The 23,917-nt window shown below is 38.9% G+C and overlaps 1 protein-coding gene across 2 annotated transcripts in view; it reads right to left on the bottom strand.

Moving 5' to 3' along the window:
• Positions 1-23,917, bottom strand: part of CNTNAP4 (contactin associated protein family member 4) — a 242,398-nt gene that overhangs the window by 145,943 nt on the left and 72,538 nt on the right. For both annotated transcript variants that reach the window (XM_059381303.1, XM_059381304.1), the window contains exon 3: positions 16,128-16,321. In XM_059381303.1, the coding sequence (XP_059237286.1) occupies positions 16,128-16,321 (194 nt within the window). The remainder of the gene's footprint in view (positions 1-16,127; positions 16,322-23,917) is intronic.

Raw genomic sequence — 23,917 nt, 5'->3', positions numbered from 1 at the left:
GAGAAAAACTTGAGAAAGCTGTGGTGCTCATCTACAGAGGAGAGCAAGAGAAGACAAGGTCCAGGGCAGTTAGTAGTTAACAATAGCATAATAATAGTTACAATAGCAGACATCCACCTTAAAGAAACTGAGTTCATGATGGATCATAATTTTCCTGTAGCATTCTAAGGGCCACATATTGATGCTTGTGGTGTAGAAGAAGCATCCCATCTGTATGACTTCCTGAGCACGCATTGGCTCCATCTTTGGTAACTGCTACATCATCAAAACCTTTAAATATTTATGGATGACTCAAGTACATATTGTTCTTTGCCAAGTACTGCCTAGTGGTAAGAAAACAGCCCTTCAACTATACAATAGTACCTCTAATTACAAATATGCAAGTGATGAACATTTTCAAGAAAAAAAAATCTCCTGATCATACTTAGTTTCAAGCTCGTCTCTTAGTTGTCTCATTGTTATGCTCTGCTTGAGTTATTCCCATGACTGTGAGCTTTTAAAAACCAGGAGGACAGCAGAAAAAAATTAGAGAATAAAAAATAAGCTAAACATATCCCTTCAAACTACAATAACACTGAATCCAAAGTAGTCCCGCAATCTGAAGGAAACATGGGAACTTAGTTTCTAATGTTCTTTTCATCCTTGAGACCAAGACCAGCTATGGGATACAGAGAGGCCTGGAGTCTGTCAGCACAGCCCAATCCTGGTCCTGTCTGCTCCTGCCAAAAACAGTACGGTCCCCTCAGCATAAGCATTACCACCCTCAGTCCCACCAGATTTCCCTCACCACAAACCCTCTAGATCCCGTATAGTATTCAAATTAAAATAAATTATAAGGGACGCCTGGGTGGCTCAGTTGGTTAAGCGGCTGCCTTCGGCTCAGGTCATGATCCCAGCGTCCTGGGATCGAGTCCCGCATCAGGCTCCTTGCTCGGCAGGGAGCCTGCTTCTCCCTCTGCCTCTGCCTGCCTCTCTGTCTGCCTGTGCTCGCTCTCTCTCCCTCTCTCTCTCTGATAAATAAATAAAATCTTTAAAATAAATTATAGTGTCTATCTAGTCCTAAGCGCAGAGGGTCATTTTGAACACATTTTCCAGCAAAATAAAATGGACCTGGGAGGTCTTGAGATACTGCAGTGAACCTGAGAGTTTCAGTTGAGAGAATATTTTTCTTAAAAAATATGTCGAACATTCACTACATAACTGACTCCCTACGTCTAGTATTTGAGCAAGTACCATTAAACCAGACAGACAAATATAGTCAAGGACTTCACACCCTGAGGTCATCAAGATGTACACCATTATAGAGATGTTAAGCATATCTTTTTAAATCTAAACTTATGCATAGAGAAATCCTTCACAAATCATTAACCCAAGTACAGTACGGGAAGTCAGAATATTACACATCCATGAATCAATTTAGAGAAAAGATGAGGACCATTGTCCTAGTCAGAACCAACTCAGATCAGTCAGTAGTGATTGAAACTGATGTGTGTGCACCTAACTACTAAATCAGAAGTTGAGTATCAGAAGTCATTCAAAAGGTATTTCTACTGTTAATCTCCGGTTCCGTTGGGAGGAAAAGCATGATTAATAGATGCATTTCATATGAATGATAAAACAGCATCTGGGTAATTAGAGTGTGACCTCTGGCTGCAATGTATAGGGTAGAGTGGCAGTAATAAGACAAAATCGGTAAGAGGAAGGGTGGCATATTTTGGAGTTGACTCAGCTAAACTCCAAAATGGAAAAAGACAGAAAGTGAAACCATGCCAACTCCAAACTCCAAAGAAAGTTTAAAAGATAAAAGAAATTTTACAACTTAAATTTTTAACGGAAAAGAAAATTATAAATAGAATGATGACTAGTGGAAGAAAATGATCTAACCTCTACATTGTGGGAAAATGAATTAAGGTATTAAGAGTTCCCATTAATCTCATTCTCTCTCAGGATATGTCAACTCCTCTGGGATGCCTTCCACAGTCACTTCCAAAACTCAGGATCCTCTTGCATTCTTTTCTCTTATTTCCCATGTCTTTCTGTGAAGTGGAGTGGTTTAAGGACCAGAAACTAGGGCTCAGATTTAAGAGGATCCTATAATAGCTGAGGTAAGTTGCAGAGTAAAAGGCATCTGTGATGGCTAATTTGATGTGTCAACTTGGCTTGGCTAAGACATGGATGCCTAGATAGCTGTTAAAACATTTTTTCTGGGTGTGTCTATGAGGGTGCTTCCAAAAGAGACTGGCGTGTCCCACAACATCCACATTCTTACTTTGGGACCTAAAATGAAGTTTGCACACTTTTTCCAAATGCTATATTTCCATGGAGTCAGTATTTTTTTAAGTCTCCTGTCAATTTCATATGATTTTCCTTCTTCCTCAGGAAAATAAGTCAACAAAAGAAAAAAAGAGAGGAAACACATTTCTTCTCCTTTTTATGAATGTCCGCGGAGTATAGCAAATTCTCCCCCGGCAGCTTGGGTGCTCCCCAAACTACAGGTCATCTCATATTCGTGGCAATCTCTCAGCAACTCTCTGCTCCCATATCTGTTTGGTGCTCTGTAACACATCGTGGATGGAAATAATCTTCACGTGTTCCCTTTTTAACATTTCCCTGCCCACATCTTGGTCCTTAATCATTTCCTGTGATTGCCCCAACTTTAAAGTGGTAAGTGCTTAGATTCACCTCTTTGATCCTAGACCACCAGATATTTCTATCCCCCCATTCTTATTTGCTTTTCAGCCCCAATAACCCCACTGTTCCTTCGATTCCTTCCGTCTCTGTGATGGTTAATTTTGTGTCGACTTGACCAGGTCACAGTACTCAGACATTTGGTCAAAAAATAGTCTAGATGTCTCTGTGAAGGTATTTTTTAGATTAGATTAACATTTAAATCTGCAAACTTTTGAATAAAGCCCAGTACTCTCCAGAATATGGGTGGGCCTCATCTAATCAGTGGATGGCCCTAGTAGAAAAATGCCTGACTTCTCTGAAAGAGGGAATTCTGGCAGTAGACCTCTCTGAACTCAAACTGCAATTCTTCTGTGGGTCTCTAGACTGCCAGCTACCTTGCAGATTTTGGACTTGTCAAACTTCCACAATCACATAAGCCAATTCCTTAAAATAAATCTATGTACACCCTGTTGGTTCCATTTCTCTGGAGGACCCCAATGCCATCTTTGACCAGTGCCCCCCACCCGACTTCACTTCCTCCCCCTCATGGTGCTAACTCTACCTTTCTCCCCCTGTGCTCTTGCCAACCCATGTGTGCTTGTTCCGGTGTCCACCACAGCAGCCCTGCAGAGTCCAACCCTGGGTAAAACTAAGAAGGTACACCCTCTGCTCCTGCACATGCATAACTGGAGGGGGTCTATCTGTGGTCTCCAGCCTGAGCTGGGCTCTCAGAGCTATGTGGGATTCCCTTCCTGGTCATTATCACGGAAATTCAATGTTTGTGTACACATGTATCCAAGGGGTTTGATTTTATGGGAAAAGGGGACTAGACTGAACAATTTCCAATTTAGAGAAGTTTCAGTACTCACTTGTCATCTTCAACATGCAGGATTTTTAAAGAGAGCATAAACACCACTGTGAGCTTAATTAATTCATGTATTTATTCTAATCTAAGGGCAGAATAGCTACTTCCAAAGTGACATAGTGAAAAAAATTTTTTTACCTCTTTCTATTTCAGAATAGAAAGATGGAACCACTATTACCATAATAGCTTTGCAGCTCTTGGGACAATTTTCTGCAACTTTCCAGCAACTTGCTAAAATAAATACGAGGTTTTTTTTTTTTTTTCTTGAAACTGTTATTCCCCAGCCCACCCCCAACTCATGATGACTCTGACATATTGTAATAAAGCCATTGCTCCCTGAGGATCTCTTTGCACTGCTCCAGCAATTTTTCTCTTTTCTCTCTCTTATTGAAAAAGAACCCTATTATTAAGTACTTAAAATGTTCAAGATTCCAAAGAGAAGACAACCTTTCGGTATGAGAGATTAATAATAACAATAAGAAATACAGAATGGAAGATATGAGTTCATAGCCAAATAAAAATTTCATTGGCAGAATACAAATCACATGTGATTTCTGCTGAGCTGCATCTCTCTGATTTATAGACAGAGCTCTGTAGAGTATTTGCTTCCTCTGTTCCTCTGTTCATGGTCACAGCTACTTCTGCACAAGTGTCCTTACACCTGAATCTTTTCTAAAGCAGGACTCTTCTAAATCAACCAAAGGACTATTCTTTGTGAGCATTTCTGAAAATAGAAAGATGCAGATAAATATATACCAAGAAAATCTTAGACAATGAGGTATAACTTGTAAAGGCATTTGGGAATATGGATGGATAAAGCCATTTGGTTCAAGTCCTGGTTCTTACGACCAAGAGTTTTTCTTGTACATATGCATACAAAATATCACACGGATGCCTCCTCTCAGTACATACACAGACCTCTGCCTTGTTCTCCAGCAGACACATCACCAGATTATCCTATTGGAAGTAAGTAATCTTCCAATAGGAAGTGTCTCCTTTTACTATTATGGTATTATTAATATCTATTCTAAACTACATTAGTCAAAAAGCATGGTGTTCCTATCTCCTAGAAATTCATAGCCTTAATTAAGAAATGGTTTTACTTTTTAATAAAGACAGTATACATAGTATGCATTTTAGCTAGTAGCATTTGAGTATTTATTTATGGCAAGTGTATAATTTGGAATAAAGGGAAACGTGAGTACAGTGAAAGAGAATGAAAAATACATGAATGTGTTTGAAACTCAGTCGATTAAGGTTATACAAACCATGCAAAGTAATCCACAAGGACTCCCTGGAAATAACACTATCGCAAATGTCACTGGAAACAAGACCCTGGTGATGAGTTAGTGAATACTGGTGAAGTGATGGGGCTGGAGGGACCAGAAAGTAAGTGGTTGGAAGGCGTGGAGTTGGAAGGGATGGACTGAAGCATACTTGGCAAGCATGCCGCACATAAATGAATAGCATACCCAGAAGAGAACTGTGAAAGCACAAGGAACCTTGGTTAATGTCCTGAGCGATGCCTAAGCCTGGGGCTTTGGAGCAGTGGTACACAAGGAAGCTGTCAATGAAATGCACCAGGTTGGGGTTGGACAGGCCCTCAGGTCACCAGCCAAGGAAAACATTACAGTAAAATAGAGCAGCATGCTGATTTTTGTAGACCAAGTGTGACAATTACCCTACCCCAGAGGCAACAAAAAATGTATATGAATCCACCCATATACCTTCTACATAGTCCTCTACCTTCATCTGCAAAATGTTGGATGAGGAACAGAGCAATGCTCTCTTTCCCACATAGAAAGCAAATCTATACTTTGAACTACAACACATATTTTGAGAAATAACAAAGGATTAAGTCCATAAGCTATTAGCATCATTCTACTGCCTGAGAATAGATTATGTGTAAAAAATGACACTAAGCCAATGATTTAATGTTTACTAGGGGTTCCCTTCTTTTGGTATATTGCAATACTGCTCTTTGCTTGATTTGCACACCTACCAATATCCGTAGGAAGGAGGACAGCTAAATGTAAAACTTCTAAATGTGGCACTAGTCAACATGAACTTAGGGGGGAACCTACTGTCTTAAATCTCAATGTCTTCAGTATCAAAATATTACTTACCTACTTTCTTTATGGGTTGATAAGGAAGCATTTAGTTTTGCAACTGAAAGGGAATGAGAGACTATTCAGTAAGTACCAGCATTCTACCTGCCCCCTTGTTCTAGAAGTAAAGAAAAACAAGCTCATAGAGGTGGGCTGTCCTTAGGGCTGTCCCAGTCATTTGCTTGTTACTTAAAACCATGTATCAGCCTTTCCCTGCTCTGTCTGGAGGCATAGAAGGGTTGAGTGAGGTAGACTGAGAACCCTGGGCTCCTGGCTTAGCAAGCTTCCGGCTGAGCACCGAGAGGGAGGGCAGGTGAAGAGCAGGGAGGAGCCAGGAAATTTCTCCCCACTCTCACTCTGCCTGGGCAGCTTCTTGGTAGAGCTGAGTTTTTTAGCTTGTGCTCCCAAAGGACAACCCCTGTTTCCATAATCCTCTCCTGGGCAGCTCTTGCCATGGTGCTAGCACTACTGGACGATGTCAGCCTCGAAGCTCTGGAAACACAATCTTCTCATTTTCCCTGTAGCCCCTGGAATTAACGACGTCTTCTTGCTGCCGCTACACTCTGCGCTATCTCACCACCTCACGTTGGCCGATCAGCTTTTCCATTCCCTGTAACCAATTTCCTCTGATGACTTTGCAGTTTCAAATGCCTGGAGTAGTTTCTGTTTTTCTGACTGGGCACTGACTCAGAGATGAGTTTAGCATCAGAACTAAGGTATTTTTTAATGTCACAATATGATCAAAGATTAGATGACATGCCCGAATGAGTGCCATGCAACCATTATATAAATATATTTTTTAAACTACTACTAAAATAACGATAATTCCCACAGGCTTTATGCTATTAATAAATATCACAATATTATGGAACTATTTTTCTTAAAAATTTAATAATTGAATTATTTCCTACCTATTCTCTATTTGTCATCCATCATTACTTCTTCCACTTCCAGATTACTTGATTTGAAAGCTCATATAAATCTAATATTTACGTGTGTTTTCAATAAATAAACATATTTTCCATCCATCTGCCCCCATCTCTTCCTCTTCGGCCCTTAAGATTCACACTTTGGTAGCAAACAACAGCTCACTTCAAAACTTTACCTCAGTTTTGGAATTCACTCCAGAAATGGCTAGTATATTCTTGCATCATCACCTGTTTTTTTTTTTCTTTTGTCTTGTTTTTTTGTTTTGGTTTTTAAGATTTTGTGTATTTGACAGAGAGAGTCATAGGGAGAGAGGGAATACAAGCAGGGGCAGTGGGAGAGGGAGAAGCACGCTTCCCGCAGATCAGGGAGCCCGATGCAGAGGTTCAATCCCAGCCTCTGAGCAGAAGGCAGGTGCTTAAGGACTGAGCCACCCAGGCGCCCGGCATCATCTGCTTTTGATGGCCATAACTTATTCCATTGCGTGAAGGTGCAGTAATTTACTTAAGCAATTGATCTACGGCTGGTGGGTTAGATCAATATTTTGCTGCTACAGACAATGTTACAATGAATATCCTTGCATGCATTTCAAATGCACAGTGAAAGTGAAGTTAGGAGAGAAATCCCTAGAGTCTGAGTCCCTTTTTGGTGCAGATTATTTGGGTAGATTTAACGTATTAGGCAACATTGTTTTGGACTCCCTTCCTTCAATGCACTAAAAATGTTCATTTCTTTCTGAAGAGTTTTCACCTATTTGTTCTCCCATGAACAGAGCTTGAGAGTTCCTCTCTACCCAGGCCCCATGGCAATACTTTCTCTGTCTTAAATTATTTGGATCACTTTCAAAATGTTGATTTCATACACATGGCATTTGAACATAAAGCACGGGCATACTTAAGCTTGCCCCACTGAGCTGTGGCCTTGGGAAAATATCCCCCCCCACACCCCGTTTTCTTTATACACTGGGCATTATCATAGTTCCTAATTCACTGGGTTGGGAAGATTAACTGGATAAATATATATAGCATACAGAATAATGCCTAGCATATATGTTTTTATTCAAGCAAATAATCCCTCCCTTATTTATGGACTTTAACTTAAATTACTTACAAACCTAGAGACAGATTTAGGCCATAATAAGTATTCATTCTTCTTCCTTTTTAAATGATTTTTTTTATGGGCACCTGGATGGCTCAGGGGGTTAAGCATCTGCCTTTGGCTCCCATCATGATTTCAGGGTCTTGGGACTGAGCCTCAAGTCAGGCTCTTTGCACAGTGGAGAGTCTGCTTCTCCCTCCTACTCTCCCTCTGTTCTCTCTCTCTCTCTCTCTCCCTCTCTCTCTCTCAAATAAGTAAATAAGATCTTTTAAAAAATAAATAAATAAATGCTTTTCTGTAAAGTTAATTTTTAGCTTCCTCTTGTGCTGAACAGTAGAATCCATAATACCATGGTTTCGATGTAGTAGTTAATCATTTTTTATGAAAAGTCATCACATTAAATGCATAACTATTAAAGTTAAACAAGACATTATTTTGTTATATATCAATTTGCCAAATTATGTCTTAAATAACACTGTAGTTTCAACATTCTTACTTGTTTAAGTCTTTTAAGAAATGTTACCTGACACCTGTTTTCATTTGCTTTTCTTTAATCGTGAATGAGGATGGAGACACTTTCGCATATTACATATCATCTTTTCTTTTCTATGAACTTCCTGTTTATATTTTGCTTCCTTTTTAAAAAAAAAAAAAAATAAAGCTTCAGGGGCGCCTGACTGGCTCAGTCAATACAGCGTTGCAACTCTTGACCTTGGGGTCACAAGTTTCAGCCCCATGTTGGGTGTAGAAATTACTTTAAAAAAATCTTTAAAAATAAATAAAAAGTAAAAAATAAAGCTTTATTTTTTATTAGTAATTCTAAAGAGTGTTTTGTGCCTATGCTAATAGAATTTTCTGTGCTAACAGGAATATTCTGTAATTGCACTAAAACAGTAACCACTGGGCTTAATATAGCTACTGAACACTTAAAATGTGGCTAGTGCAACTGAGAAACTTTATTTTTATTTTATTTCATTTTAGTTGAGTTTTAAACTTAAATAGCCCTATATAGCTAGTGGCTAACATATTAGAAGGTCTTTCTCATTAGAAGGGCACAGTTAAATTGTGGTTTATAACTTTTTTTTTTTAACCTAGCATTGATCTTTTAGCTAAATCCTTCTTGCACAGGAGTTTACTGGATCTAAGATAAACTGGCATCCTGCTGATTTTGCTTTGTACCCAACTAAGAATCTATACTTGGTTGTCAAGTTCGTTTATTGAGTAATCCAATGGTTCCCACACTTTGATGCAAACTGGAATCACTTGGTACTATTTTTTAAATCCCAATACCTGGGTTTCCATCTCTAAACTTTATTCAGTGAGCAAGGATGCTGCCTGGGCATTGGAACTCAAATAAGCAGCAAAATTTGGGAGCCCCAGATATAACCTGTAATCAGTGAGTAACCTGGGAGTGATGAGACGCGGGTACATCCCAAAAAGGGGTTGACAAGTGTCTCTGAGGAGTTATATCACTGACAAGGCATCCAAGCTGAAGGTCACCTGAAACTGATGGCTTTCCTGATCTGTGGTGGCCACACCCACTCAGCCTTGGCCATTGTGACCTAGTCAAGTTGTTGATATATTTAGAAGCTGTTCAGTATAACCGAGCATCCATTATGCTGTTGCTGGTCTCTATTCCGTTTTAAATCTAAGTAAACTTGCAGGTGAATGAAGTCTGTTTGGTCATTGTCAATCTGAATATGAATCTTAACCTACGACCACTGCTGCTGGTGAATCAAAGTGAGCATCGCCATCATAAGGCTAAAAGTAATTTCCAATTTATACTCTTTCTTGTAATGTTGTTTATGCTATTCTTTATGCATCTTTCTAAATATCTCATTTTTTATCTTTTCCTCTGTGGCATCTGGATGTGGTTCTCTTGCATAGAAAGACATGTGCCTCCCAATATTATGTGTGTTATCTATCCATTGCCTTGTGTTTTCTTTCATTACTTTTTTTCTATGCTTGTATCATTTTTAAATATTCAATTCATCTGGCATCTATTTGGATATAAAAATATTATTTGCTTTCTTAGAAACTACAGCTTACTACATTCTATACTGATTAATTTCCTCACATATTTTCAATCATACCTCTATCTTGGGCAAATCCCTAAATGCATTTGGGCATAGTAATGGATCTTCTCTTTTGTTCTTTCCCTACGCTTTAATGTGCCAGTATAAACCTGTTTTAATTAATATAGACTTCTAAAATTTTCCTAACATGTAGGTTCTTCTTACCACTGTTATTTTTTGCTAACTTACCTATTTTCTCATATATACTTTTTACATGTGAAATTCAGAATGATTTCACTTTTATGAGTTATTTTAGGTAGAATGAGTAGCTTTATGACACTGTTTTCCACTTCAAAACAGATATGATTTTGCATTTAATCACATCTTCTTTTATGTCCTTCGGTAATATTCTAAATATTACTTTTAGGTATCTCATACATTTTCTTCTAGGTTTTTTTCCTTGACATGTATTCATTTCTGGTTCTATTTTAGGCGGAGTATGTATTCCTTTTATATTGTCTATTGTTATTTATATGTAGAAAGAGAAATTACTGATTTTAAAAAATTAATTTTATTGTTAGGCACATTATTGAATTATTTTTTTAAATAATAAAATAATCCTCTTAGATTTTTAAGGATTATATTGTACCAGAGCCAAATCTTATCTCTTCCTTTCTAGTTAATGATTGAAAAATGCTTGTAAGTTCAAAACTTAGAGTCACATTAGGAAAGACAGCTTAATCCATTGGTTTTCTAGAAGACCTGGTTGCCTAAGTATTTACAATCAAAGAAACATTTCAAAGGGACAGAACTATTCCAAGAAAGAAGAACTCCAAATGTAGCCTCCTGAGACTGGGAAACTAGAGAAGCCAGAAAATGAACATCTACAATATTACATCACAGCAATGGCAAGAGGGAATGGAGAAAAGGGGGTGATGTTTTCATTGAAGGGTCATATGGGAGAAGGTGTGATACAACTAGAAGGTGTATTTAACACATGTTATTCCCTGGTTGACAATTTGAGAATGATCCTGAATATAAGCATGCCCTCCAATCTCTAGCTAACTCTAATCCCTTCTTCAAATAAATTTTATTTTGCCTGCACAAAGAGAGGTCATTTTGAAGAATGCGAAACAACAGTGCCATTTATCTTATCTCGTTGTATATGTGTGCCTGCAGTTCATAGGGGTTCTCAGATATATATGTATATTACATAAAATATCACATATGGCTATAAAGTCCCAATCTATGTGTGTCTAAGGAAGTTTATGAGAAGGGACTGACATAGTACATTATAGAATGAGCAAAGATGAAGGAGGTAAAAGAAACCACACGACACGATAGAAAAGGTAGCTTGCAAACTGACCATTCTGATCCACGACTGAAGCCGCATTAAAAACCCTAATGCGGCCACCGTTAGTCATGCACTAACAGGTTAATCATTTTCGAAAGGGTGAAGAACTCATAGTTAAACAGAAGAACAAACGGGAGGTATCCTGAGGATACAGACAACTTCCATTAACAATGTCTTTTTGGCATTGAAGTAGAGGCCGGCTTGAAAGGCACATGCAGCTTAAAGCATTCTCCAGGCCTTGTCCAAGGACTGAGGAAGTCTTGCGATCTATCAAGCTTGACGATCTGACATGTTGACATACACGCCACCAGTACCGTTGTAGTCCGTATCACCACAAATGATTTTTGCAGGCTTAAGTCACCAGAATAAGGGCTCAGCGGGGGAAAGAGCTAGAAAAGCTGTACCTTGCAGCTGAGCTTGCAACACGCCTCCCACTTGTATTCCTGCCTCCTTGGGTTTTCTATTAAACTACCCGGTCACGTACTTATTTGATTAGAAACAAATATATATGTTAAAATCTTTGCAGGTAGTCTTTCTGCCCTGCCTGGCTTTGAGAGTTGACAACTCAATCACTCACAGTGATAGTGGCCTGCATATTTTGTGAATATACTATTATGTCACAGGGGCCCTGGGTTTTTCACAGACCAAACCCGGGAATCATGACATTAAACACGTCTCATAAAAAGAAAATAATAAAATAAAACTACTCTAACTTTAGAAAGACGCTAAAGATTTTTTGTTTGGATGAAATCCATAAAAAAGACAAAAAGCAAACTATTCTGTGTAGAAGAATCATGTTTACCTAAATAATTCATAAAACTGGTACCATCCCGTTCTTTTCTGTGTAGTCTACAGTATAAAAGAAACCTGGGCATGCATCAGAGATAATCTGGATAATTTAGCTATAAAGTTCCGACACATGTTGATCTATTTAAAATAGTTTCTAAGATATTACTTTCATGATATTTCAGCACTTGTTCTTAAGTGAGTGAAAATTACACCTTACATTTACTTTTTCAATCACTTACAATAAACTGGCTGAAAAGTCTTTTTGATCATAGATGTTGAGGGATTTTATTTTATCTTCCATTTGAGAGGAACAATTTTAGCGGCTTGTATTTTCTAATTTTTTGTGAAATATTTATATGCCATCTACTAGAGTACTTTGTATAAATTATATTTATGAGCTTGCACTATAAATTTTTTCTAAAGAAATGTTTTAATGTGTAATTTCACAAAATGCCGTATATCTGTCAAGTTTACAGTTCTATTAAATATGTGTGTGACCTGTACAGATAATAAATAAAATATTTTGTCTTTCTTTTTAATGATTATTTGTAAAAAGCAGCAGGGCATTTCATTAATTATTTCAAGTATACAGAAGTCATTGTTTTCCCCAGCGCTCAAGGTAGGATCACATGAAGGAAGAGTGAGGATCCCCACAGCAGCATTTCAATCCAAGTTGATGGGTTTTATTTTCTTAGTTTCTAAATTCACAATTGTCTTTTCTTTCTCCTTCCATCGCACACTCGTATAATGGCTTATGTGTTTCCTAACTCTCTTTCATAGATTTCTTTCTATCATCTGGGGCAGAATGTGAAGCTCTTAAAGAAAACTGGCATGTTGTGCATGGTCTGTATACAACCCAGAGAACCTTTTTAAAAACGGGTAAAAATATACCAACTAAAGAAAAAGAATCTGGGAATGATATATTTACAAAATACAACAAAGGGTTAAATTCCTTACTATGTGTATCAATTAAAAATTGTACTTTGGCTTAAAAAAAAAAAAAACAACCCAAATTGATCTGTGTTATTCCAGATGAACTGTCAAGAACTGGGTACAGCTCACCATGTTTCATTTCTCCTGCTTTGACAATTGTAGATTCACAGACAGGGTGCTTCCCTTAGAGCAGCACCTGAGTCACTGGAGTAGAACAGAATTTTGCAACATACCTGGGATGAACAGGCACCATGAAGATGTGTGTGTGGCCTGGGATCTGAGTTGAGCCTACACCGTAACTTCTCCTATCTTATGTGTACACATGGTACCTGTTGCACCAAGTCTTAATTTTGATCGTGACATTCAAAGGTATCCATCAATTTTCTTTACCATAATCAAAAGTCTCCTTTAGACCTTCCAAAACTTGACAGTCCATTCTGACCAGTAGACTCACTGGTTATTACATGAGATACTATATCTCTGGGTATCTCCAATGTCTACGCTTTTGTTCAGCCTTTTCTAGCTATATAGAATAGCTTCCTTAATCCTCCAGAATCTAAGTTATCACGCTTTATTCAACACCCATGTGAACCCAGCTTTTTTGACAAAGTCAGTCACAATGATCTGTATATTCCACCAATTTCCAAATCTCTAGAAGTCTGTATCCCATATTTTTATGCTTCTCTGAATCATCTTTTGGTTTGTTCTGATGTCTTTTATCTCTTTGATGACATTAGCATGAGGTCTTTTAATACCTCCCAAAATTATTTTTATAAAGTTAGACCCAGATTAGGAGATTGATGTATTCAAATCTATTCATTCATTGATTTTTTTCTGTAATACACTCAACAAAAACCATGTACCATACTAGGTATGCAATGCTGGAAATGCAAAGATGAAAAGGATAAACCCTCTCCCACAGAAAGGTTCAAAATTTGTAGGGGAGAGAGAAATGTACCATCCGAACTCTAAATATATCAAACTGGTAAACATAAATGCACTAAAAGGCAGAGATGATCATGGGGGAAAGGAGTCATTATAATAAAGTACATTGTTTCCGTTCATTCATTTATTCATTCCCTCATTCAGTCATTCAACAAACACTTAGTATTTGCCTGCAGCATGACAGGAACTCTTTTGTTTTTTGTTAATTTAAATTCAATTTTGTTGACATATAGTATATTATTAATTTCCAGGCTAGAATTTAGTGACCCATCAGCTGCATAAAACACCCAATACACATTACTTCCAGTGACCTCCTTAATGCCCATCACCCTGTTACCCCATCCCCACCCACCTCCCTTCCAGCAACCCTCAGTTTAATTCCTATAGTTAAGAGTCTCTTATGGTTTAAAATGCCAGGAATTCTTAAGATTTGGGATGCTGAGATGAAAGGTTGAAAGATACAGCCTCTATTTTCAGGGTGTTCACACTCAAGAGAGGAAGACAGTGAGTAACCAACAAATTATAGCAGAGTCTAAAAAATAGCATTACCTTGACAATTAATTGTGATAGATGTCAGCTATCTTTATATCAATTAGTTTGGATTAGCTAGGGATATTATTATGCCTCTATTTCACCTTGAGTACCTCATATCTTTTTTTTTTCATTTGTTTATTTGAGAGAGAGAGAGTGTGTGTGTGTGTGTGTGTGTGTGTCTCTGTGTGTGTGTACTAGTGGGGGGAGGGGCAAAGAGAGAGATTCTCAAGCAGACTCCAAGCTAAGCACAGAGTGTGATGTGGGACTCAATCTCATGACCCATGAGATGATGACCTGAGCCTAAACCAAGAGTTGACACTTAACCGACTGAGTCACCCAGGTGCCCCAATATCCAAGAACCTCACATTTAATAAGAGTAACCAAAAAAAAGCAAATGGCGTGGCCTAGGTTTGGATTTCCCCAAGCCTAATGAACAAAGAAACAATTTTCATGGTTGATCCATCATTTTAAGAATTATCAAAAACGTACCTTTTACTTAACATGGCTAAATATTACCATGAATTAGCCTCTACTTATCTAGTTTAAAAACCCAATGCTCAATTTAGAGAGTAAAAGATAATCCAAACACCTAGTTAAAATAAATACCTCATTAAGCTTTCATTGTTATTGGTTCATAATTACTGTTTATTTTATCCCTAGTTTGAATGGTTCTCATGAAATTAACTCAACCATAATATCCAGTTTTTCTTGCTCTTGTACACTTGAGCTTGCTTTGGATTTTAAGGCAGCTTTTCTCAAAAATGCTTATAGGCAACTTCTTCCAGCCTGACTGTTAGGGTCTCTCTGGAGACAGAGCTGGGCTACTTCTTTTCAATTCAATTTACATCAATAAACATGCATCCAATGGCCACCAAGTGCTTTAGAGATACAAAGGTGAGTAAATCACAGTCCATTTCTTCCATGAATTGATAATGTACAACGGAGTTCTAGGAACTTTCAAAAGAGAGGCAATTGACTGATCAAAGAAAATTATCATTATGTGCCCAAATAGGCTTCCAAATTATCTGTGTGCTAAGAAGGATGCTTCATTAAGTTACTCATTTTCTCTGGTTCTAGCAGCTCAACCAGAGGAAAAAAAAAAAAAAGAAAGAAAGAAAGAAAGAAAGCTCTTTGATTGCAGTATGTTGTCCCTGGCCCACATAAGATCCAAATCAATACCGTTCTACCAGCAAAGATCCTTCCTTCACCACCAGGCAAACTGCCTATAGCTTCATCCCCCCACCAGGTGTTCATAAACAATCAACTAACTGCAAACACCGCCCCTCTCTATGATAAACGTCCTCCTCGTCAGTCTCCTACAGGAGCTATGCCCCTGCCCATAATATACAGCATTTTACACACTAACACACTTTTAAAAGAATAGAGAATGGTTTATACATAAATCATATATATGTGTACATTTATATCATATAAAAATACTCCAAATATAGATACAAACCTCCATATACTAGAGAAAGAGAGAGAGAGAGAGACGGAGATGTTCAGAAATTTCTGAACCATCAGAGTAAATAAAAGGAAACATTCTTTTAACCAAGATTTAAATGAAGACCATGCAAAACCACTGTGTTATTGGACAAAACCTAAAAAATTTTCTACGGATTTTATTTCTTAGATTTCCATACTATATAATGGGCATATAAGATTTTTTTCCAGTTTCTGAGGTCTCTCAGATAAATTTACCTTTAGAATTTTCAAAAGTTATACCATGAAATGAATATTAACTTATTTTTTCTTGAAAAATGTTTCCTAAGTAATTCCAAAAATTCTTTTTCTCAACTGAGTTTAGGAAATTCGTAAACAACATTCAGAGATGATTCTATCTCTTTCCCTGAGAGACTGTGTATATATATTCTGTCAAAGAAACATACCCAGATGCTGTCTTCTTGTCGATACTGTTTCCAGTTCCTGCCACTGTCGCTGAACATCAGGAGGTAGCTGGTCACCCAGTTGGAGCTCCCGTATCCCCCCTGGGTGGCCACAGCGGTGGTCTCCATTCTCTCTCCAAGGTCAATCTGCAACCACTGGTATTTGTTTGACACAAGTGGAGACCAGCCACCAGCTCCTTTTATGCAAACAGAAACAGAAGAAAATGGGCAAAAGATTCATTACAAATCTGTGAGTGGACTAGAGATGCTAGTAAGACTGTACTTCTGGATGGAATTTAATAAAGTTAAGTTTCCAAAATATGAAACTTCTCATAATTGTAGAATAATACAGAAAAACAAGAATTTACTATAAAAGGATGAAGCTTATGTTAATTATGTTCATTTCTAGGTATTATAACTCCCTGACACTGGGGAGAACCAAGGATCTTATCGAAAGTTTAAAGTACTTAATCTGACAGGTAGACATTCCTGTCTACACTTGGAACTAGCAGGTTTGCTGCCCACACATGATCAGGTAATGATTTAACTTTCAATCGTGGTTCACACTGTGCTGGAACTAGAAAACTGCCTTTGTATCTGATCACGTTCAGACTTCCTGGAGAAAGAAGTACAGCTTTAAGCCTGACAATACAGATGGTCAAGGAACTGTCCCTACCCCCACTGTGCTTACAGTCCTGTGGGAATAACTGACATTGAGAAGCATGTGTGAAGCACAAATGTTAATGGTGAGACAAGTGCAGGGGACAATAATACAATAAATGATGGCGGAGAGTTCTATCCAGCGGAAGGCTCGACCTGGCTGGCAACAGAGGATGAAAGGCAATTAAATTTTCAGAAATTTTGCAAGCTGACTGTGTTAAATGTAGCCATGGTGGGAATATTTAAACCACAGAAATTGGCAAACTCTACAAATCAGTCCGCACACCCAGCCCAGCCAATTCACTGATATGACACTGGTTCTATCCTGTCCGTGGAAGGGGTTGGTGGATGGGGGATGGGAGATGGGAGAGGGACTATCAGGGAAAAGGTCATAGAATCGGGAGTGCTTGATCACTCGAGAGTGAAAAATAAGAATCTACTGTATGTTCAAGAGGGTACAGGTACAGCAGAACTTATCACATTTTCTTTTATTGACTGCACACCAGAAATATTAGAGATGTGACTACTGTATGTCTTAAGATATTTCATATTTCCAGTTTAATACAATAATGCCTTATTTGGGGAATTTATTTTAAGTAATACTGACATTGATAATTATATAAGTAATATGTAATCATTGTAAAAATTGTGAAATAGGGTTTAACACCTTCTTAAATTCATAGTTATTGAATATTCAGTATCTATTAAGATGCAACGTCTATTACATAACACCCCAAATAAGAATATGAGCACATGTTTTCTTTCCCCCATTCTTTTGTCACCCACCTTAAGGCTCTGATATAAGGTCTAATATTTAAGTAGAAGATCACCTCGGTGAAGTCAGTCAAGCAGAGAAAGACTGTTATCGTATGGTTTCACTCAAATGTGGAACATAAGGAATAGTCCAGAGGATCACAGGGGAAGGGAGGGAAAACTGAATGAGAAGAGATGAGAGAGGGAGACAAACCGAGAGACACTCTGGACTCCAGGAAACAACTGAGAGTTACAGAAAAGAGTGTGTTGGGGGGATGGGGTAACCAGGTGATGGGGATCAGGGAGGGCACGTGTGCGGATGAGCTCTGGGTATTATATGCAACTAATAATCAGCTGCTCACGAATGGGAACTCACCATCCTCTTGTCAAAGCCTCAAAACTGAGTCAATACAGCATTTAAAAAAGAATTACATGACAACAATATCTTCTTTCGATGGTATAATACTAATATTTTGGTCTGATTCCCAAGTTACTCACTACATTGTCTTTAGAACTAGATACTTTTTTCCCTCAAATTACCTTTCTTCTTGGAATAAGTCATTGTTCAAAAAGTGTCTTTCCACTTGGTACATCAAAAGTATAATGCTCTTTCTCCAATGCACTCTCTCCCTTTGATCGAAAATATTTATACATACTATAATTTTTATTGGTTTGTGTTTACTTTTCATTTTCTCTGTAGCTGCTCTTAAAGACTCTGTGGTTTTGTCCAGTAGCCTGAATGGGTGGTGTTCTCTTGGTCACCAATACCAGCTATAATGTTTAAGTCAGAGGAGAATATTCTCCTATTTTGAGCAGGAGGTCTTGTTGGTACACATGGGCTCCAGCTGCATTTTTGGTGTCTTGGTGTCATTTATCCAGCACAGCTCTGCTGTCCCCAAGGAGCAGCCCCTATTCTTGTAGCCTGTTATCTACATGGAAGAGAATTTGTTCTTGAATGATCTGAAGACTATCTTAAATAGCACCCTCCCACAAATAGCCCAGGAAATTCCTGAACCCTCCATGGGACCTGTTCCCACAACATTACTTTTTAAAGCTAGGCCGAATTTCCTTTGTGCTCCGCTTCTCCAGATGTAATGAAACTCCATCCTATCTTTTCTACTTATTCTACTTTACTTAATATTTACTGAGCAAGGGAGGGCTTTGTATCAGGCACAGTGTGAAGATTTGTTATCCGACTCTCAGAGCAGCCTACTGAATAGAGGACAAGTCATATAGGGAGAGTCTGAATACCTTGCTGTAGTCCACAGAGCAGCAAGAGGCACGGAGCTCTTAACCAGGACCCGTAGTGCCTCTCATATCATTAAGATAAATAGAATTGGTATTTCCCAATGGATGTAGAAAAAAGGGAGCTGAGAGAGGTAGGGGAACCCTAGAATCTAGCTATCAGGCAGTAGAGCCAACTTTCCTCCCTTGACTTAAGGAAAACCAGGTCTCTCAAGTACAGACACGGGATGGGAGTGGCGAATGGGTAATTATTTCCCTCCACTGTCCTCTCTCGTCTTACTACTTGTCCTCAGGATCTATCTAAGTCCGGAAGTTGACAATTTCCTGAAGTCTGATGCTACCCAAGCATCCACAGTCCCTTTATTGCTACAGCTGCATATCTCTTTGTATTTTTATCATTTTTTTTAAACACAGAAAAGTAGTAAAAGAGTGAATGAAGTGTCCCCAGCTGGCCATCACCTCAACCTGACATTTCAACATTAGGAATTTTATCTCTATCAGCTTATACCTCTGGGAAAGCGCTGATTGTTTCGGGTCTTGATCTTTCTCGTTAATTTCACCAGTCTGTACACTTTTTAATATAGAATTTCATAATCTTTCTCTAGCATTTTGACACTCCTTGATAGAACAGTATTTAAAAAGTGAACACATGAGAGGAGCACAGTGAGGAAAAAAGAATCAGCAGGACTCTGGTGAGTTAAAATTGGATCATCAATTCTCATCAGGAGAAAGAGGTACCTCTCACTGACCACTCCCTCTTCCCAGCACCGCTCACTGTTACAGCTGCACTACCCGACTTGAAACATTCGCAGTTAATTGACCTTGAACATTTCAATTTCTCACCTGCAGTGAAAAGGTACTACTGATATGCAAATTAAGCTATATCATTAACGAGGTACACCAATAAAGTAATGGAAATTCGGATGCTCTTGGGCTTTACCAAGTTAAATCGGCCACAGGGAACCCAGAGATTCCCCACGGGGTTTTAAGCTGTTCTGCTCTACGGAGGCACGTGGTCTAAGATGTGATGGAGTGTTACACTTGGTCTAATTTTAAAACAAATGCCGAAGAGTAACATGGAAAATGCAAACTTATGGATATGGGTACAGAGACGGATAGAACATGGCACACTTTGGCAGTGGCAGCCTGCGGGGATAAGTAAAAACAGTAGTGACAGGAAATGAAAGCCGACTTGAGGTAACAGGAGCCATATGCCCACTACAAAGCACCTAGCTTCCTGGAGCCATGCTGTTTTCATATTTACTTTTTTTAATGGAAAAAATGAAGGGTAACTCCAGCTGATGGTGAACTCTAAATTACTATAAAGTAAAATATAAGAATTCCTTCTTTTATTTATTAACCAAACATTTTAGCGGTTCAACAAGGATTATTCATCCTTAAGGAAGATTTTTTTTTTTTAAAGATTTTTTCTTTATTTATCTGACAGAGATCACAAGTAGGCAGAGAGGCAGGCAGAGAGAGAGGAGGAAGCAGGCTCCCTGCAGAGCAGAGAGCCCCATGTGGGGCTCGATCCCAGGAGCCTGGGATGATGACCTGAGCCGAAGGCAGAGGCTTAACCCACTGAGCCACCCAGGTGCCCCCTTAAGGAAGATTTTTAATATGCCCATGTATTCACGATCACAGAAGACCAACACCTACCGACCAAAGACCACCTATTCATAACCCCATCTATTCCATGGTTATTGACACTTAACTCACAAAACAAAAGCAGGAGTCTCGTCCCTCGGATCACTTTTTTCCTGTTCCACTCTCCTTTTTCTCCAGCTGTGGCCGCCTCACTGAGACTTGGCATAATAAAGTGTCGTAAGTCTAGCCAAACAAAAACATTTGTTGACTCTTTGTATAATAACCTGAAAACTCACATTTAAAACTGAAAATACTTCCCATTGATGAGACTTTAAAGTTAAATGTTGTAGTATTGTTGAGAATTAATCTCAAAAAGCATATTAAAGTACCTATTGATTTCTCTCATACACAGCAAGCATGGTAGTCGTTCCCTTTTGAATTGTAAAACAATTATTATAACTATTGACTCCAAATAAAGATTTATGATCACAGCACTAAATTCAGCTTTGAAAATATTTAATTCCTCAATGACCACAAACACAGCATCTCTTTTATCTGTTGCCTACCACTTTAAAACATCAGTTTCCTGGGGAACTTGCTTCGATAAAAAATGTTGCTGTGAATCATAAGGAAAGAAAAGCAAACTACGAATTGTCTAGTGCCTATTGTATGTTAAACACTCTACTAGAAATTTTATGTATCATATTAAGTTTAATTATTAAAATTATCTAGTGACGTGAAATGTCCTAACCTCTCTTCAAAGAAAACTCAAAAAAAAAAAAAAAAGATTTATAGAGGCTAAGTAAGTTTTCCTAGTATTATGCAAATTAAATTTTCCCAATGTTCTACAAACGATTTTAGTGTAGGTAAGAAATTACTTATTTTTAAAAATAATTTAGGGGCACCTGGGTGGTTCAGTGGGTTAAACCTCTGCCTTAGGCTCGGGTCGTGATCTCAGGGTCCTGGGATCAAGCCCCATATCATGCTCTCTGCTCAGCAGGGAGCCTGCTTTCCCCCCCCCCCCCGCCTGCTGCTCTGCCTGCTTGTGATCTCTCTCTCCCTCTGTTAAATAAATTTTTAAAAATCTTTAAAAAAATAGGGGGAGGAGTCAAGATGGCGGAGAAGTAGCAGGCCGAGACTACTTCAGCTAGCCGGAGATCAGCTAGATAGCTTATCTAAAGATTGCAAACACCTGAAAATCCATCGGCAGATCGAAGAGAAGAAGAACAGCAATTCTGGAAACAGAAAACAACCACTTTCTGAAAGGTAGGACCGGTGGAGAAGTGAATCCAAAGCGACGGGAAGATAGACCCCGGGGGGAGGGGCCGGCTCCCGGCAAGCGGCGGAGCAACGGAGCACAAAATCAGGACTTTCAAAAGTCTGTTCCGCTGAGGGACATCGCTCCAGAGGCTACCCGGGGCAAAGCCCACATGGGGTCAGCGTGGCCTCAGGTCCCGCAGGGTCACAGAAGGATCGGGGGTGTCTGAGTGTCGCAGAGCTTGCGGGTATTGGAACGGGAAAGCCGGCTACAGAGACAGAGCCGACAGTAAGCTCGCAGCTCGGGGTGACCTTGAACCGGTCGCAGGCTCGGTGAGCTCGGAGCGCGGCCGGAGGTCAGGCAGACGGGAGTAACTGGGCGCGGTTGTCTGAGCGCGCACTGAGGAGTGGGGCCCTGGGCTCTCGGCTCCTCCGGGCCGGAGACCAGGAGGCCGCCATTTGTATTCCCGTCCTCCGGAACTCTACAGAAAGCGCTTAGGGAACAAAAGCTCCTGAAAGCAAACCCGAGCAGATTACTCACCCCGGCCCCAGGTAAGGGCGGTGCAATTCCGCCTGGGGCAAAGACACTTGAGAATCACTACAACAGGCCCCTCCCCCAGAAGATCAACAAAAAATCCAGCCGAGACCAAGTTCACCTACCAAGGAGTGCGGTTTCAATACCAAGGAGAGCAGCAGAATTCTAGAGGAGGAGAAAGCAAAGCACGGAACTCATGGCTTTTGCCCTGTGATTTTTTTTAGTCTTGCAGTTAATTTAATTTTTTTCTTTTTCATTTTTTGTTTTTTTTTCTCGCCTTCGAGTAAACTTTTTTTAACTGTTACCTTTTTCTTTTTTAACTAGTTTATCTAATACATATATTTTTTCTTCTTTATATTTTTCTTAGGTGTTTTCTTTTTTTTTAATTCTTTTCTTTTTTTTTTCTTTCTTTTTTCTTTTTTTTTTTTTTTTCTTTCTTCCTTTTTGATCCTCTTTTTATCCCCTTTCTCCCCCCTCACAATTTGGGATCTCTTCTAATTTGGTTAAAGCATATTTTCCTGGGGTTGTTGCCACCCTTTTAGTATTTTACTTGCCCCCTCATATACTCTTCTCTGGACAAAATGACAAGACGGAAAAATTCAACACAAAAAAAAGAACAAGAGGCAGTACCGAAGGCTAGGGACCTAATCAATACAGACATTGGTAATATGTTAGATCTAGACTTCAGAATGACAATTCTCAAGGTTCTAGCCGGGCTCGAAAAAGGCATGGAAGATATTAGAGAAACCCTCTCGAGAGATATAAAAGCCCTTTCTGGAGAAATAAAAGAACTAAAATCTAACCAAGTTGAAATCAAAAAAGCTATTAATGAGGTGCAATCAAAAATGGAGGCTCTCACTGCTAGGATAAATGAGGCAGAAGAAAGAATTAGTGATATAGAAGACCAAATGACAGAGAATAAAGAAGCTGAGCAAAAGAGGGACAAACAGATACTGGACCACGAGGGGAGAATTCGAGAGATAAGTGACACCATAAGATGAAACAACATTAGAATAATTGGGATTCCAGAAGAAGAAGAAAGAGAGAGGGGAGCAGAAGGTATACTAGAGAGAATTATTGGGGAGAATTTCCCCAATATGGCAAAGGGAACGAGCATCAAAATTCAGGAGGTTCAGAGAACACCCCTCAAAATCAATAAGAATAGGCCCACACCCCGTCACCTAATAGTAAAATTTACAAGTCTCAGTGACAAAGAGAAAATCCTGAAAGCAGCCCGGGAAAAGAAGTCTGTAACATACAATGGTAAAAATATTAGATTGGCAGCTGACTTATCCACAGAGACCTGGCAGGCCAGAAAGCGCTGGCATGATATTTTCAGAGCACTAAATGAGAAAAACATGCAGCCCAGAATACTATATCCAGCTAGGCTATCATTGAAAATAGAAGGAGAGATTAAAAGCTTTCAGGACAAACAACAACTGAAAGAATTTGCAAACACCAAACCAGCTCTACAGGAAATCTTGAAAGGGGTCCTCTAAGCAAAGAGAGAACCTACAAGTGGTAGATCAGAAAGGAACAGAGACCATATACAGTAACAGTCACCTTACAGGCAAAACAATGGCACTAAATTCATATCTCTCAATAGTTACCCTGAATGTTAATGGGCTAAATGCCCCTGTCAAAAGACACAGGGTATCAGAATGGATAAAAAAACAAAACCCATCTATATGTTGCCTCCAAGAAACTCATTTTAAACCCGAAGACACCTCCAGATTTAAAGTGAGGGGGTGGAAAA

The sequence above is a fragment of the Mustela nigripes genome, chromosome 17, assembly GCF_022355385.1.
Source record: "Mustela nigripes isolate SB6536 chromosome 17, MUSNIG.SB6536, whole genome shotgun sequence".
In the NCBI taxonomy this organism is placed as follows: domain Eukaryota; kingdom Metazoa; phylum Chordata; class Mammalia; order Carnivora; family Mustelidae; genus Mustela; species Mustela nigripes.
This window is presented reverse-complemented; position numbering and strand designations above follow the sequence as displayed.